This window comes from Olea europaea, chromosome 11, assembly GCF_002742605.1.
Source record: "Olea europaea var. sylvestris chromosome 11, O_europaea_v1, whole genome shotgun sequence".
In the NCBI taxonomy this organism is placed as follows: domain Eukaryota; kingdom Viridiplantae; phylum Streptophyta; class Magnoliopsida; order Lamiales; family Oleaceae; genus Olea; species Olea europaea.
The window spans coordinates 28,236,895-28,254,235 of record NC_036247.1 but is presented as its reverse complement, the minus strand read 5'-3'; the positions used below and the strand labels follow the sequence as shown (position 1 = coordinate 28,254,235).

Sequence of the window (17,341 nt, the reverse complement as noted above, 5' to 3'; positions counted from 1 at the left end):
CGGTTTAAAGTTAAAGTTATTTTCAGTTATAAAGTTATTTGGTTAATTATCTCTGAACTTGTTTAAAATGATCTCACTAAGGTATTAAGGTGGACCAGTTGGAAATAGGCATGTTACAGATCACATTACATGTAATTTCCATGCTACACATCCATACTTGATCCATGTCATTCGGTTATATTGATGTACGTGACCATTGATGGGTTTAGCTACATGAAAGTAGCGAAAGCCGCTTTGATCCTATGTTGATATGATTGATGGACGGGATTGTTTGGGGATACATTCGGTAATGATAGCAAAATTCTGAGTACTCATAAGGTTATGTTTAATGCACAATTATAAGGTGACACATATAGCCCAAGTGGGAGATTGTAAGAATTTTTAATTAAAGATGGGCTTGTATGTGTGAATAATTGTGTATTAAATTATAGGCTATCGAATTCGGTTGAGCCCAATTAAAGTGATCTAATATGATTTTTTGGTTTTGGGCTTTAATGTATCCAATTAAAGTATGGGTTTACATATGTGTAGAGACCGGGTCCAAGTCCTAATTCTATGATGGGCCGAATTAGGTCAAAGGGCATCCTCATATAAATAGGTTATGGTCCCCAGATCACACGCAACAGATTATTGTTCATTCTCTACTGCATCCCATCACAGAGAGGAAAAGGAGACTGCGTGTAGATTTGGAAGATCATACCGCGAAATCCATATTGCATTAACCATGTCAGATTCAGGTATGCTTCCGCTTTAATTATTATATTTCTTGATGATTTAACATGAAAGATCTAGTAATTTAAAGAATTAAATTATCCAACAGGAACAATATAGAAGAAATTTCGAGCTTCACATCACCCAAGTGTCCTAAACTTTCAACCTTGCTTTTAAGCTCCAATCCTTTGAAATCAATTCCAGATTCAATCTTTTTGCAGATGCGTGGCCTGCATGTTCTCGATTTGAGTTACACTCTGATTGAGTACTTGCCTAGTTCCATATCGAACTTGGAGGAACTTAATGCATTATTGCTCGGATGTTGTTGGAAACTCGTGTTTGTGCCACCATTGGAAAACCTCAAGGCACTGAAAGAGCTGGACCTCAGTTATACTGGCATTAAGGAAATACCCCAAGGCTTGGAAAGTTTAACCATTCTCAAATGCTTGGACACAGTTGGCTCACGTATAGAAACAATTCCAACTGGGTTTTCACAAGGAATGTCACTTCTTCAGCGTCTCACACTCCCTACATGGATGACAATACCAGTAGAACAAGTTGCAGGATTGAAACAACTAGAAGAATTTCAAGGCAAATTTCGCTGCATGCATGATTTCAACATATTTATGAAGTCTCGACCAAGTGATAGGCAGCTCAGTTTCTATGATATTCAAATAGGTGACAGATGTTCTTATAGTTATCACAACCCTGAACGATTAGCATTTAAATTGGTAACTTTTGGAAAAGACAGTCTTAAGAAAGGCGAAACAGGAAAAGATGAGATTATGCTGCCACGAGATATTGAGTACTTACGGTTTGATCAATGTGGTCTGAGTAGCTGCTTATTTGATGATTTCCAACAATTAAATAATCCTACAGAATTGAAGCACTGCTATATTGAAAAAGAGGATGGAATCGAGTGCATTTTGAGATTGTCGCTTGAGAAAGAAACAATGGCAGAAGTTGAACAGCAGTCTTACTTGATACCACTCCATTACCTTGAAAGTCTGCATCTTCAGGACTTGCAGAATTTTTTTGGTCTCATCAAGTGGGAAGTAGTACCAGCAGTTGCACCATTTCCACATGGTCCTTTTTCTCACCTTCAAAGGTTGGAGGTTGTGAAGTGCGCGAAAATCAAGAAGCTTCTCCCTCTAAGTTTGGTACAGAACCTTCAAAACCTCAACATATTGAAAGTTGATTCATGTGCAGAATTGGAGGAGATAATAGGAGATGATGAAATTAGAGACTTGGGTGCAGAAAGTATCATCACGCTGCCAAGGTTAAAGAATTTGTACCTCATCGATCTGCCAAAATTGGAAAGCATCTGCAAGGGGTCAATAATTTGTGATTCCATTGAGGAAATTGATATGGAGTACATTACAAAAGTAAGAAAGTTGCCTTTGTTTCTGCCTCCTCTCAATGGACAACCATCTCCGCCTCCATCTTTCAAAAAGATAGTACTGTGGAAAGAAGAGAAAGGATGGTGGGAATCACTGGAGTGGGACCAGCCCAATGCCAAAAGTGTCCTTCAACCCTTCGTTAATTATATTTGACTCAGACGTCATGATGGGAGGAAGGTGAGGATGATGTCAAGTCATCATGCCCCTTATGCCTTGCGCGACGCACGTGCTACAATGGCCGGGACAAAAGATCGTGATCCTGCAAGGGTGAGCTAATGGTACCTACCTTAACTGCCAAGGAGGGGATGCCAAAGCCAGGAAGTCCTCTGTTAACATAAACGAAGACTGATCAAATTTACATTCGGATTTGTAGACATCATTAATCCTGCAACTGCTTCTTGGTGAATAAGTTGATTTGAGTCTTGAGATGAAGATAGTCTCGCTCTGCTTCCCTCAGAATGTGTTCTATTCATGCTTGTATAGTTATTCCCTTTTGAATCTTTGAATTTTCTTTAGCAAATAGACAGGGCCATTATGCAGCTACGGAAGATTTATTTGGTATCTTAAAATGAACACGATGCAGTGATAAAAAACGATTCATGTATTCAAATTTGAATTTATCTTTTTTTATTCTTAGAGACAAATACACATAATCACAAGGGGAAATTCCATTCTCCTTTGCTCATATTACCTTTTTCCTTTACAAAAATAAATATGGTTTCTTCACTTGTCTCTTCAGTGACATTAGTAACCAATGGTTTTTGTATTAGTATGGTAAAGATGACAGAGGTTGTAAGTGTGATAGAAAGATGCGTTGGGTACTATTAGGACATGGACGAGAGAAGCCATGCAGAAAAAATAAAGCAGCAGCAAACTTCGAACGTCAATTCCCAGAATAATATCCATTATTAAGCACATCTGTTAACACTAATAATCATGACATTACCAACATTCGATGCTTGCAGGAGATTTATGGAACAAACAGTAACATAAAGTTTACATTATCAAACATAGTAGTACTAGGCAAGACAAAGAATAAGTTCAAATATCATGTTTGAATTAGTTCTAGATTTAAGTGCAAGTTAACATATGTCTGGACTGGCATGAGAATGAACAAGAACCTTGCAGTAACTGATGCTGCTGCTCTGAAACCATGAATGAATCTTGATCTGCCCCTTCATCATAATTCCAGCCTGATAAGAAACCAAACTATAACAATAAATATTAGTCAGTAAAACTCCAAAGTCCTGAACTAAATATCCTCTCTCTACAATCACAAGCAGTGCGTTTGTAATTTTAATTTTTAACCAAACATTTCATAAGACGTACAACAACTACTCACTTATCCACAAAAAATTTCTATAGCATTATAATTTTAATAACTTATAATTTTATCCGAATAAGCACTAAATGAAAAACTAAAACATGCTTACTTCAAATCATCTTCCTCCTTCGTCTCCTATAGAGCAGCGGAGGAGTAACAGCGGCACATCTTCCATGTGATGAATTTACCCAGCTTCAAAAGTTGGAGATTCTGGATTGTGGGAAAATGAAGAAAATTTTCCTCGGAGTTTGCTAAATAACCTCCATAACCGCCGAGAGTTGGCAGTCAAATCATGTGTAGAAATGGATGAGGTAATAGGAGACAATGATGAAGGCAGCCTAGGTTCGAACGGTAGTGCTAATGTTACCCTGCCAAGGTTAAAGAGTTTGATGCCCCAGAGTGTACGAAATTGAAAAGCATCTGCAAGGGAACCGTAATTTGTAATTCCATCGAGTAAATTGGGTTGTTTTTGTCAAAAAGCTGAAAGAAGATGCCTTTGTTTCTGCCACCTCTCGATGGACAACCATCTCATCCTCCCTTTCTCAAAAGTATACATATATTCAAAGAAGAGAAAGAATGGTGCGAATCATTGGAGTGGGTCCATCCCAACCCCAAAATTTCCTTCAACCCTTCGTAGAATATTTATAATCTAGAGCTTGCCCCATGCCAAGTGAAGTTTCATGATCAAAGATAGTAATAATCGCATAAGCATCTTAGTTTCTTTCTTTAAATTTTTACCTATTTAATGCAAAAATGATGTCACTTTTGTTGTTCCTCAACTACTCATCTCTGTTTATCACATATTACTTTCTCGATTTCTTGGGGATCCTTCATAATTGAACTGATGAAATTTATAGTTTGATCTGTAAACATAAATAATTATATTCATGAAATTGCTGTTTGCACTGTGTTTTGGTGGACCCTTGTGCTAAAGATTGTGGGAATATAATCACATAAATAAATAATCACTCGCTATGGTTTCAAGAATGTGGGGAAAATCAAGAAGCTTCTCCTTGGGGTTTGCAACATAATCTGAACCTTGAAGACATAAATGTCACATCATGTGCAGAAATGGAGATAATAAGAGACGAAGACGGAGTCAGCATGGATTCAGACAGTAGTGCTGCTGTCACTCTGCAAAGGTTAAAGAGTTTGTCGCTCCTCAATATATCAAAATTGAAAAGCCTATGCAAGGGAACTATGATTCTCGACTCCATTGAATAATCTGGGAACAGCCATTTGCAGTGTTTTGGAGTCTGTTAACACTTAAAAGGGATTAAGGCACACTTAAATTAAATAAAAAACAAGTACATGAAACTCTAGTAACATCACTCAAAACACGGCTATTATTTTTCTGCACTCACATAACAAGGAACCGAAGCTCTCACGTACTCAAAACTGCTCAAGCACACACTTTAAAAGCTTATCAGAACACGTACATTCAAAACTGATAAGAACACACACTTCTCAAAACTGATCAGAATGCAATCTTTCAAAAATCATCAGACCACACTTGCAAAATGAGGCAGCTCCCCTGTTTATAGAAATCTATAGGCGGCAGCCAGCAGGAGAAGAAACAAGCAGATGCATCATCAGACCAATAGCAAATGAGCACACCAACAACTTATCTTCAAACGAATAAATTTTATGGCTAGCCAATATGAATTGGAGGACAGGTTTTAATGATGCTAGGAAGCCAATAGAATCCTTGTGCAGGTTTCTTTAAGAAGAAGAAAATCTAGCTGCTTGAAATTCTTAATTAGACAAAGTTTTCGGCGGGACACTTCACAATTATGAAAAGCTTATCATTGGCCAGCATATGTTGCAATGCTTTTGGGAAATTTCTGAGAAAGACTTTTAACACTCCCCCTCAGAGCATACTTCTTTGATTTTTTTGTGATACCAAGTCATTCACAAAATTCTACGAACTTAGAAGAATTTAGACTTTCAGTGAACATGTCTGCAACTTGGTCTCCAGTCATGATTGGTTTCATTTCTATTTCTTCACTTAGCACCTTCTTTCCGAGGAAATGATAATGAACTTCTATATGCTTAGTTCTTGCGTGAAATACAGGATTTTCTACTAGTTGTATAGCTGACTGTTTATTACAATAAAGTTTCACTGAGTAGTCTATTTTTTGGTGCAAATCCTTTATTAGCTGCATTAAACATGTACTTTCTTAAGCTGCTATTGCTGTTGCTCTATATTTTGCTTCAGTAGTTGAGAGTAATACTGTTGGTTGTCTTTACTACACCAAGAAATTGGTCCTGTACCAAGATGGTAAACATAGCCCGTTGTTGACTGTCTTGCATCATGGTCTCCAGCATAATCTGCATCACACTATCCAACTATTTTGATTGCTCCTCCTTTCTTGTATAACGGGCCAAAATTAATGGTTCTCTTCACATACCTCAATATACACCTAACAGCTTCTAGATGAGGCTTCTTGGATTCTACAAAAATCAACTTGACACTCCAGCAGCGAACGAAATATCTAGTCTCATTAGCATCAAGTAAATTAGACTTCCCACAAGTTGACGATACATGGTAGTATCTTCCAAATCTTTGCCTTTGTTAAGAAAATAAATAATTTAGAATAACGTAGATTAGACAAGAGGCAATTAGGCTTATTTCGTTTCCATATTTGTACCGTATCTTTCTATGTATGTACTTTTAGTATCTTTAAATAATAAAAGAAAACGAGAGGAACAATAATAATCTTCTTCTCTCCAAAGTTTTTCATCAACACTGGTATCAAAGATCGGTTTATCAACAAGTCTCCAGCCCAACAGTCACGGAGATACCGATTTGTGTGAGGAAGAAACAGGTTTGGTCTCTCGCAGCCCTGTTGCATAAGGGGGAGATGGGTTTGGCCTTACGTAGTGCTCGATGTGTGGGGAGAGACGTGTTTGGTCTCCCACAAAGTCCGATGTGTGAGGGTGAGATTGTTGAGGTTGTCTCACGTCAATTGTGAATTAGGTTGGTATTCAACTTTTAAGTGTGAGGGAAAAGTCTCACCTCTTGAGCTAGCTTTTGGGGTTGAGAAGGCCTAAGACCACCCAACACTGGTATTAGAGCATTGATTCTAAACTTTGATATTTACCTTCATTTTTTCCGATTTCTTCAATTTCAGTTCTGCCCTTGGGTACACTGTTGTATGGGTTTGGTCGGCTTCATCTTCGGTGTTGGAGGTGAAATTTGTCGAGCTAATTTGTGATTCTTTTTTGTGAGTTGTAGCATGATTCGGAGTGGAGATCCGCTGGTCTGTGATTTTGAGATCAATTGTGCTTCAAATTTTGATATAGTGCATGGAAGACATCTGTGTATGTGGACTAACTTGTAACTTGGGCCTTCTCAACCCTAAAAACTAGCTCAAGAGGTGAGATTTAATTTAGTTTTATTGTCGGGTTGTTTATGTTGCGGGTAGGCTCCTTTAATTTCAAGCCTATTAATGTTGGTTTAACCATTATTGGTTTTATTATTGGGCTACTTGGCTCATGGTCCTTTAATTACTATTAGTAGTTTGTGTGGATAATATCATGTCGTTTAGGGGTAAACGTAACGATAATCGTGGACATGATTTTAGCTCTCAGGGTGGATAAGACACGAGAGGCAATGTTCGTTCGATAAATTGTGAACCTTGAAAATGTACTTACTATGGTCGTATAGGTCACATCGTTGATTATTGTTGGGAGTTACATGGAAAACCATCTAGTTTTGTCCATCAAGTCTCGTCTAATATAGATCATCACCCAGTATCTGGACTAATGACTTACTCCAGTTTAGCATTAGAGTTTGACTTCTTATGTGTATCACGCGATGAGTATGCTGAGTTCTTAGCTTATAAACGGGCCATTTCCACTTCTATGGCCACTTTCGCTCAATTAGGTAATGTATCTTCTCACTATGTATTGTCCTCCTCTCATAATCCGTTGATTATTGATTCTAGAGCAACCGAACACATGACTGGTTCTTCTACTAAACAAAGTGATTCGAGGAGAATTACCTGATCAAAAGATTAGGGTTTGGAAAATTCCAACGGTTGAAGAACCTAACGGTTATGTCTGAGCAGATTAGGATTAGTGACTCAAGAGAAAGACGAAGTTTGGGACATGTTTTGAGGGTCAGGATTTTAACCCCCATTCTTTGGAAAAAAAAATCATTTCAACCACACAATCTTCAATAAAATAAAATTGCACACAAATTCAAAATTTTTCCTTATTTTTTAACCATACATTTCCCTTCAACACACTATTCAAAATGCATTCTCATAAAAAGAATGAGACTCAAACAAGGGATATGTATGCGTAGCAATAGGGAGGCAAATGAGCCCGTCGACTGGGGCGGCCCATGGCTAACTCGAGATTCAGGCCAAGCCAGTGCAGCTCGTCAGTTCGTGAAATGATCCGTGTCATAGGCTCGACCTAGCTCGTTCTCAATTTTCAATTTTTTGTTTTATTAATATTTAATTTAAGATTTAAATCAATAAATTACAACTTATATATAAATATGCTTACATAATTAATATTCATAATCATGTTACAACTATTTATATTTATAATTTATTAATTATTATTATAATCATTAGTATTAGCGTTAATATAATATTATTTGTTATCTTGTGGTGTTGAAATTTAAAAGATATTTTCTATTCCAATATTTTTTAATTCTACAAGTGAATATCAAGATATGTATACACTTGAAATTGTATTCTAATTCATATATTATCTTATCTATATGCATATATTTTTTTATTGTATTTTAATCGAGAAAAAGAACTTGTTTAACTTCTCTTAACGTGAATATTTCTTGAATTCAAAAAAATAAATAAACAATTCGTGAGCGGGCTCGGCCAAACTCAATTAAGCCTTAGTTAAGCCTCCAAAATTCGACTGAGGGCTCGGCTCTAGCTAAAAAAGTTTGAGCTTTTTTATGAACGGGCCATGCATGAGCCGCGGACTTTGGCTCGTTGACATCTCTATGTGCAGAATAGCGTTAAAGTTTTCTGAATTTGAAAAACATTATGTGGCGGTTATATAGAGAAAGTGCACATGGGATATTATAATATGGGAAATAGACAAGAAATGCTAATTATATTTATAGCATCGCTAGATTGTGATTGCAGTTTTATCGAAAATGTGTGGGCCCATTATCGAGGTCCTGTCGAGATTGGAAGTATATCATATGAAATGGAAATTAACATAAAGAACTCTAAAATGTTCAAAACTATTGATCAAAAGTCTTTAACAAAGCGAAAATGACATTGATCGACACCATCCTGCAGTGCATTGTCCTGTCACACTCCATTAAGATTTATGCTACAGTGACAAGTTCAATGATCGACAGATTTTAAAAACAAAGGGGTACATGGCACAATGTTATTGAACAATTAAAAAAAACAACTCAAGACCTTTCAAAGCACCCGTTTCCAATCCTTGTTTGATTAGCATTATTGTTCCCTTAATATCCCAACTCAAAAATAGTTTATATATTTAAAAAAAGGAAAATGTGAGTAAAGACTTTGCATGTGCTTGGCAATATTAGTAACTTAAAAAGTTACTTGTACTATACATTCAAAGTCAAACTTTAATATCAATCACACATTCAAAGTTAATATTCATTATTCTCCGCATATTTCGTAACAGTGGCGAATATGGGGGGAGGCTGCACTGGGCTTCAGCCGAGTACAGCCTTAGCCCATTTCCTATTTTACTTTGTAACTTTTTCTTAAAAAGTTATTTTTTTGGCCCAAATTTAGAATTAGCCTACCATCCACTTTCTCTAATATTTGCCAACTTCCAACCTAATTTCTTCAATGGACCAAATTTTAGAATTAGCCCACTTCCAAATCTCTTACTCAAAATAGTAGAACTTCTTTCAAAATTTAATTTGGTAGGTGAAAGGCAAAGAATAACTTTATTTTTGCTACAGTAGTCCAAAGAAATAAAACCCAAATGAGATGATAGAATTGGATTTATTGATGTTATAACCTCTTCACATCAGAAAGCATATCCATGTTAGTAGGCTTATGAGCAAGAAAATTATCTAATGAAAATAATAGTAATAATATTGAAAATCTTAAGAGTAGTTAAAATTTATTTTTTTGTATGTTTTATTTATTAATTATACTTATAAGTTAAAAAATACTTGTTGACCATGAAATAGATGTTATTATCAAAATAGATAACTTGCTTTATATCTAATTTTATCCGTAGAAAAAATATTTCTTAAAAAAATATTTATTTATAAATTAAAATTATTAAAATTATACTATTGAAGTAAGTCAAACATGAAAGTGAAATAAATCCAATTTCTTTGAACTCTTGATATTCTTGGTCAATTTTTCCCCCTTCGGGTGGAACTAAAATGTGAAGATATAGAAGGCTAATGCCCATATTAGATAGTGTTTTTCAAAAATGTGTATTGACTAAGAACCTTTAATAACAGGAATACTTCTTGATTTTTTTTTGGCTCTGAGTCTCATAATAGTGAAAATAGGTTTTTCTTAATTTTTTGTTAGAGGGTATACAATATTTGTTTATGTCTATCATGCTTTTGCACATTTTATATTTTCTAGGAAAGTGTCAAGATTTTTTATTTGGCAAGAAAAGTTACAAAGATTTAGTAAGACATTTTAAAGATTTATGTGTTTATACTTATTTGAGCACCTAACTCACTTTGTCATCAGTATCATAAGTTTAGCTTTTTGAACTATATTTGGTGTGGTATGGAGCATCTCTCACAGCGTGAGTTCGTTGATTTATTATTTTTTTTTGTTTTATTTTAGCCCACCACAACATCTTTTTGTGGCTCCGCCCGTGCTTGAGTTAGTTTTCAAGATTTTTTATTTGGCACATTTTATATTTTCTAGAAAGGTGTCAAGATTTTTTATTTGGCAAGAAAAGCTACAAAGATTTAGTAAGACATTTTAAAGATTTATGTGTTTATACTTATTTAAGTATCTGACTCACTTTGTCATCAGTGTCATAAGTTTAGCTTTTTGAACTATATTTGGTGTGGTATGGAGCATCTCTCACAGCGTGAGTTCATTGATTTATTTTTTTTAGTTTTATTTTAGCCCACCACAACATCTTTTCCTGGCTCCGCCCCTGCTTGGGATAGTTTTCATCTCCTAAATTAAATCTTATATTAGAATGGATTATTAGCGACTTTTTAGGAGAGGTAGCGGTGTGACCTTATGAAACAGGTAGAGGGGTGGTGGCAGGGGGTTTGGATCTAATGGAGATGGGATAGGTAGAGGTGGTTGGTGGTTGGAGTGATGCTACAGTGAGGATGGATGGATGGATATGGTGGTGGGAAGTGGGCAAAGAAAAATGCATTACAAATGACAAACTATTGCCTCAAATAACAAACTTATGCATTAAATAAACATAGATTGAATACTACAATCATTGACTATGAATAATATTACTCTTTAATTATTCACTCTTTAAAAAGTTTGTATGAGTATTTTGGTCAAAAATTTAATAAATGTCATTCATGCAAATCTTTTTAAAAAGTTGTGATTTCTTTTTTTTTTTTAAATCAAACGTGAAAAAAATGATATTGGATGAAATTTCCTCGAACTAATAATTGTTCTAAATAATGGATGTGTACAAGTTTACTAACTCAATTAACCGACCAGCATAGTACACAATCTTTCATTCAACACGAGTTAGATGAACAATCCTCTTCCTATTCAATAGATCTTCATTTCTACCTTCTATATTACCATCATAAGGTTCCAGAGGAAGAATGATGATTGAAACAAGCCATCAAGTTCAAGAGAGACATACACTTGATTACTTTTTTATTAAGATAAAAGTGAGCAATTTTTTTATGTTATGCTTGTTCCTGAAGTAGGAACCAGTATATTTGTTTCTAAATAGCTTCTTTCAAAAGGACTTCTGCTCCCTCGGCAAATGTCTTATTTGCGAGATGCAAAAAAAATTTCCAGAGGAAGAATGATGATTGGAACAAGCCATCAAGTTTAAGAGAGAGATATTTCTTTTTCTCTTCACTAAATTTTACTCAAAAAATTTCGATAAAGATTTGTGGATTTTCTAATGATAATTCCTCTAGCTTGAATTGTCTTTCTTTTGATATTATGGTGCCCTTGGTTGTGTTCTTTTCTAAAAGTATACCACTTTTCTGAATAGTCTTCTCTCAAAATTATGATGCTCTTGGAATTTTACTTTTCAATTCATTTACCTTTTCATATGCTCTTTTAGTAGTGGGATAATCATGTTTTATTAAAAATTCTTATCTACGTGTAAGAAGTAGTGTAAAAATAATTTCTTTATGATCATAATGTTGTTCGAAATATCCATAATTTGATCCCTTGCGTTACATCAAGTACTTTCTTGTTTTCCATTTCACATTCTGATTCGAAGAGCATAAAACACGACTTCATAGTTAGTTGACAAGATTTCCTGAGATTCATTCAGGAAATTATCAATAGAACAGATAAAGCCCTTGTTAGACAAAGTTTTTTGAGATTATAAGCAGATGTGTTTTATGAAATGTGTGGTTAAAAAGTGGATAAAAGTAGTAGGTCCAATGAAAAGTGAGGTTAAGAATGAAGTGCTTAAAATCTGAAAAAAGATTTACCAAACAAGAGTTAATTTGTTTCTATCCCATTTGACACTTGAAGCAAGGGAAATGAGAACATCTGAGGGCATTCTTCTTACTTTTTCTTTGACCCTAAGGGCTGGGGCTGTGTCTAATTCTGTGACCTGTTTGTTGGTTTGAGAGCTAAACTCGCTGCTATATTACTTGCATAGTATACCTATAGATTGTACTTTTGTTCTTACTTCTTGTCTGTTCGATTTGGCTCTTGCTTCTTGTGCCATAAGTTTGAACTCCTGCTCTAACAGAAGGGTTGACTGCCTTCTTTCATTAAGGTAACTCAGATTTTGCTTGCTTAAGAATTGACTGAAAGAATAGATTTTTGTATTTGGTGATACGAGAAGCCTTTTACCTGCATAGTGTGCCATGAGATTCATTCCTTCTCTTATAGAAGGGTCGACTGCCTCATTCTTTCATCAAGGTTGCTCAGGTTTTGCGTACTTTAAGTGAGTGTTAAAACGGATTTGTGTCTCTGGTGATACGAGGAATCTTTTGCCTGCGAAAGTGTATACTTGAATGTCTAGCTCCCACATCACTTAGGTAACTATTATTCTTATGGAATATCTAGAGCTCGAAGATCGCAAGTGAGTAATTTTGATTGACCACTATTGCACTATGCAAGATCAAGTAAGGATCCTACATGAACGGTAGTTGGAGTATGCTGCTTTGCTCTGCTTGGTCAAGGTCCCAAACGTGTAGTGGTGCATTTTCGCTTTAATAATATAATAGAATATAATGCAATGTCTACTTTTCAACGCCAATAATATTTCTTTCTTCATAGCTTTGAAGAAGTCATAAAACAAAAGTTCCGAAGCATTCAATTATTATGTTGTCTTCGCACTAAAGAAATTTCCGTGAGAAAATAAAAGCTATTTGTAGAGAAACGTCGGTCTGAGAGGCAATCCTATTGGTGTAATCTAAGCTTCAATAGTCACTCAGGACCTTTAATCCAAGGCTAATAATCATCTAAGAATTGAAGTACAGTATTGTCCTGTTCAAATTGGGTTGTGTCTCAAAATGATCAAAGATGCACTTTCGGGTATGAATTATTTGTTGACGGTAAACTTACAAAAAACTGTCACTTTCCTAGATATTAGAAAAGTCAGCAACTTCTATTTGCGTTGGACCTTGTGTTAAATTGATAGTGTCATGCAATAAATGTTGTTCAATCTAACATCACATGCCTCCACGACTCTTTAGGAGGAATCAATCTCAGATAAGATTCTATTATAAAATGAAATTCTTTTTGGCCCTGCTGCCCTACGATTTGTATTCCAAATACGATTTGTATTCCAAATGTTTAATGGATACTATTCTTCTTCAGCACGAGGAACTGATTTCATTGCTATGAAGGCAACATGTAAATGTCTGTTCGATTTGTATATATGGACTACTTTGTCAAATCCCTCTCTTTACTTTCTTAAGATAAAAATATAATTAAAAGCTAGAAGCTACTTTCGCATGATTACATCTTTTTTGTTTATGGAGAATGTAAACCTCTTTCATGGACCCCATTCATTGGAGTTACGCGGTACAGGAAAAACCAGAAAATCTTCTCTGTCTCTTCCAAGAAACCAACCTAAATGCTCTGTAAATATATAGTACTATTGTTCTTTTGATCTATCTAACCAAATAATTTCCTCAAACTCTGAAATTCCCACTTCAATTGTTTAACAGAACCAACGATTCTTCGTCGTTGACCTCCGGAAACAGCTTTTCCGACATGTCGGGCGGTGGTTGTGGTTCTTGTGGACGCAGATGCTCCCACTTCGTAATCACCTCCGGCGTTTCTGCTCTGTTCTTGTGGCTAGCTCTACGTTCCTCCAAACCCACTTGTTCCATACAAGATTTTTACGTGCCTATCCTTAATAAATCCGATCATTCGATGGGTACTAGAAGCAACAACAGCATATTCTTTGACCTCAAGCTCGATAATGGAATGAAAGAGAAGGGTGTGTACTACGATAACATAAGTTTAACCTTTTTTTGCGGTCCAAATACTAGCTTTCCTGTAGCCAACTACACTGTGCCAGGATTTTACCAAGGTCACGGCAAGCAAGCTCGCCGGAAATCGGTGGTGGAGGCTCATGGACCGCCATGGGAGGCGGCTTTTAAAAATGTTTCCAATGGAACCGTGTCAATTTTCAGAGTGGGTTTATCCACCAAGTTGAGGTTCAGGATCATTTTTTGGCATACCAAGAGACATAGTTTGGTGGTTGGGGCCAATATTGAGGTGAACGATTCAGGTAAGAAAGTTAGCAAGAAAGGCATTAAACTGAAATCCGGCTCGCCGGAGCGTGGGTGCCACCTTGAAATATTGTTGTTTTCTATTGGGTTGGTTGTTATAAGTTTGCAAAGTTAAATAATGGGTAGATAGTTTTCTGCATTTGCGATAATTTTGTCGGACATTTTAAGAGTTTGGTTGTTTTGAATCTTTTATTGGATCTAGGTAATAAAACGTACAATGTCATGAATAAAATTAATGTAATCGAGTCAAATTTATTGAAGATAAGGCTCAATTCGTCATTTTTTGTTTTGTTCTAAGGTTTCAAACCTTTGTGCCTACATGAAAGAGCAGATGACCTCAAGAAAAATAAGATGAATACATACCAAAAGGCCTTAATGTTAGCAAGTGATCAAACTATAGATTTTGATCACAACCTGCAAATCTCCATTAAAAGTTGGGTAGGACGTAGGAGTCCACGAAGCTTAGCGCCCAAGCACATTGCTATATGTAATACACTGAGCTGAGCTAAGCATCCGTGTTGTGTTGGTTTATAGGATGTGGATAAAGGAAAAATTCTAGTATTCCCAGAGTACGGAGTCTTCATGCTCTAGGAGTACTAGAAATTTTTTCTCGAGTAATATGAACTCTTATTTCTAACTTAAGACGCCTTGTTGTATTGCCTTAACATGAGCTATAGACCTTTTACCTCAAGAACCTTTATGGTTAACTGTTATAGCCCAAACCTGTCTCCAATGAGGAGAGCCATTCTTGGCTAGGCTGTATTTAAGTTCAGGGCGGTTTTTGGGCTAGCAGCCAGCCTAACGGGTTCAAGCTAGACTCCTCAAGAATTCCTTTGAGCATATGGTGTTTACGGCTTTTGAAAACTTTGTTTACAAGTGGAAGACGTTTTTGGAGCAATTAGATGTCAGCTGCAAGCGATCAATTTTCAGTATTTCTTTCTTCTTTTACTCTTTTCACACTTTTCTGTTCTTGTGTGCGATAGTCTATCGAACCCTAGATAAAACAAGAAAAACAAGCACACGATAAACCTCGTATGTCTTCTCGCTACCATCATCAATAACTCCATCGAGCCCTCTGGTCACCACGAATAGGGTTCCGTCAATATTGCATGCCGATCATCTAAGATCAAATGCTATCAGGTTTCATGGTAAGTAAACGAGTAGTAAATTCTAATTGATATATTATCTTTATTCCCAATTTTGATAGATTGATCAAAATATCCTTACAATTATGGGACAAAAAATATCCACTTTTTTCTTTTTCTTTTTTTCGGGAATCTGGAAACATGTTATAGAATTTGTCATTCATAAACATCCAATTATGGGACACATCCTTTGGAGCAAATGCTCATCGATAGATATGCCTCAACCTACCAATATTCTTTTATACATTATCTTTTTCCAGATTCATTTATTTATTATTATTATTTTTTTTTGTCACATTGTTTATCATTCTTATTAACTTGATTGTTAGAGTCTAAATAGTAACGGGGGCGGAGCCAAGGAATTTAAAATGTGTGCGTGTGTGTGTGTTCAGGACTAATACATTGGGGGGAAAAAGTTGACTTGCAGAAATTTAAATAGGGCTGTCTGCCTGTCATCCACACTTTAATTTCACCATTCACATGGAGACTCTCTTGTGGGGAAAAAAATAATAATAATAATTTACAGAGTAGTAGTACATATTCTGTACATGCTATAAGAAAACACGAAGAATGAAATTTTAATATTTTTTAAGCTCGTTTGGTAGTTATTTTTTTTAAAATATATTTTTCTTTCTTTTCTTTTCAACCACACATTCTTTATTAAAATAATATTACACGTAAATCAATAATTTTTCCTTATTTCTCAACCACACATTTCACATCAATTTACTATTTTAAAATACATTTTTACATAAAAATGTCTATGAAATACCCCTAATATTGTTCAATTTTATTTAACAGTTTCCATCAATAAAATATTAAACTTGATTAATTATAGTTAAACGAGTAGATATTACCTAATCTTGTGTAAATATATTAATTGTAGGTAAAATCTCAACTTGAAAACATTTGGCATAAAGAAATGTGATTTTTAGCATATTCGGAGTTGATTAGGAGTAATTGAACATCAATCGGAATGCATGTGGTCAAGGAGGAGTATCAGGAGAGTAATTAGAAGAAATTCAAATTTTAGGAGTTAAATTTGGTATTTGAAAAGTTTGGGGACTTAACTTCCAATTCTTGAAACTTGAACTGGATTAATTGCATATGATTGTGGACTGACGAAGATCAAATCATGGAGCTTAATAGATGAAGGACCCATGGTACAAATACAAATAGACTTGAGCTAAATAAAATAAAAAAATCCAGGGAACAAGTTGAACGGAGACCAAAATCGACCTTATAAGAGCAAGGAGAATACCTTGCAGTCGCAAGCAAGGGAAAATCATGAATAGCAGGTAAACATAGAATGTAGATAATCACAAGGCATTGTACCATGATCGCAGGCAATCACAAGGCATTGTACCATGATCGCTTGTACATTTCGACAAGGAGAATCTGTTTTCATGTTCAACTCAATCTCTACTTGAAAAGTAATTACAACACGAATTTAGACCTAAGGAGTTATATATACATATCCATTATTTAGGGGAAGCCTATGGATACAACATGGACATTCTTTACAAGGCTTGAAGCCGTTGAAGAGATTCAAGAGTTTCAAGATTTCTTTCCATTTTTCTTTCCATTTTCTTTTCAAAATTTAACTTTGGTGATGTTAAATCAATCCAATTTGTGTTTTTGTAATCATATAATACTTGATTAATTGTATAGACGTTAGGACAATGTGGAATTGTATATTATGAAATTTCAATATTAATTTTTTAATTGTGATCTTGTTTAGTTTTAAATGGTTGTTAGGAGTTTAATGTCTTTCAATTATTATTTGATCAATAACTGAATTGTTTTTTAATTTCTATTGCCATTCAAGAGAATGAATATGAAATATAGTACGTAGTAATACTAAGGTAAAGTCCGACTATGATAA

At 35.2% G+C, this 17,341-nt stretch overlaps 2 protein-coding genes and 1 long non-coding RNA gene across 3 annotated transcripts; 2 read left to right on the top strand and 1 right to left on the bottom strand.

Annotated features, from left to right (window-relative positions):
* The first annotated feature begins 932 nt into the window (after positions 1-932).
* Positions 933-2,264, top strand: LOC111404658 (disease resistance protein At4g27190-like). Its single transcript, XM_023033433.1, has one exon. It carries the CDS (start codon positions 933-935, stop codon positions 2,262-2,264), a length of 1,332 nt encoding a protein of 443 aa, XP_022889201.1.
* Positions 2,265-3,007: 743 nt separating this feature from the next.
* On the bottom strand, positions 3,008-4,010 carry LOC111403952. The gene is made up of 2 exons (XR_002704595.1): positions 3,545-4,010; positions 3,008-3,304 (listed from the first exon to the last, which is right to left on the bottom strand). It is a non-coding gene; the product is annotated as an uncharacterized LOC111403952 (long non-coding RNA).
* A 9,505-nt stretch (positions 4,011-13,515) lies between these two features.
* LOC111403950 (protein NDR1-like) lies at positions 13,516-14,649 on the top strand. Its single transcript, XM_023032640.1, has one exon. It carries the CDS (start codon positions 13,788-13,790, stop codon positions 14,424-14,426), a length of 639 nt encoding a protein of 212 aa, XP_022888408.1. The 5' UTR covers positions 13,516-13,787; the 3' UTR covers positions 14,427-14,649.
* Positions 14,650-17,341: the final 2,692 nt, after the last annotated feature.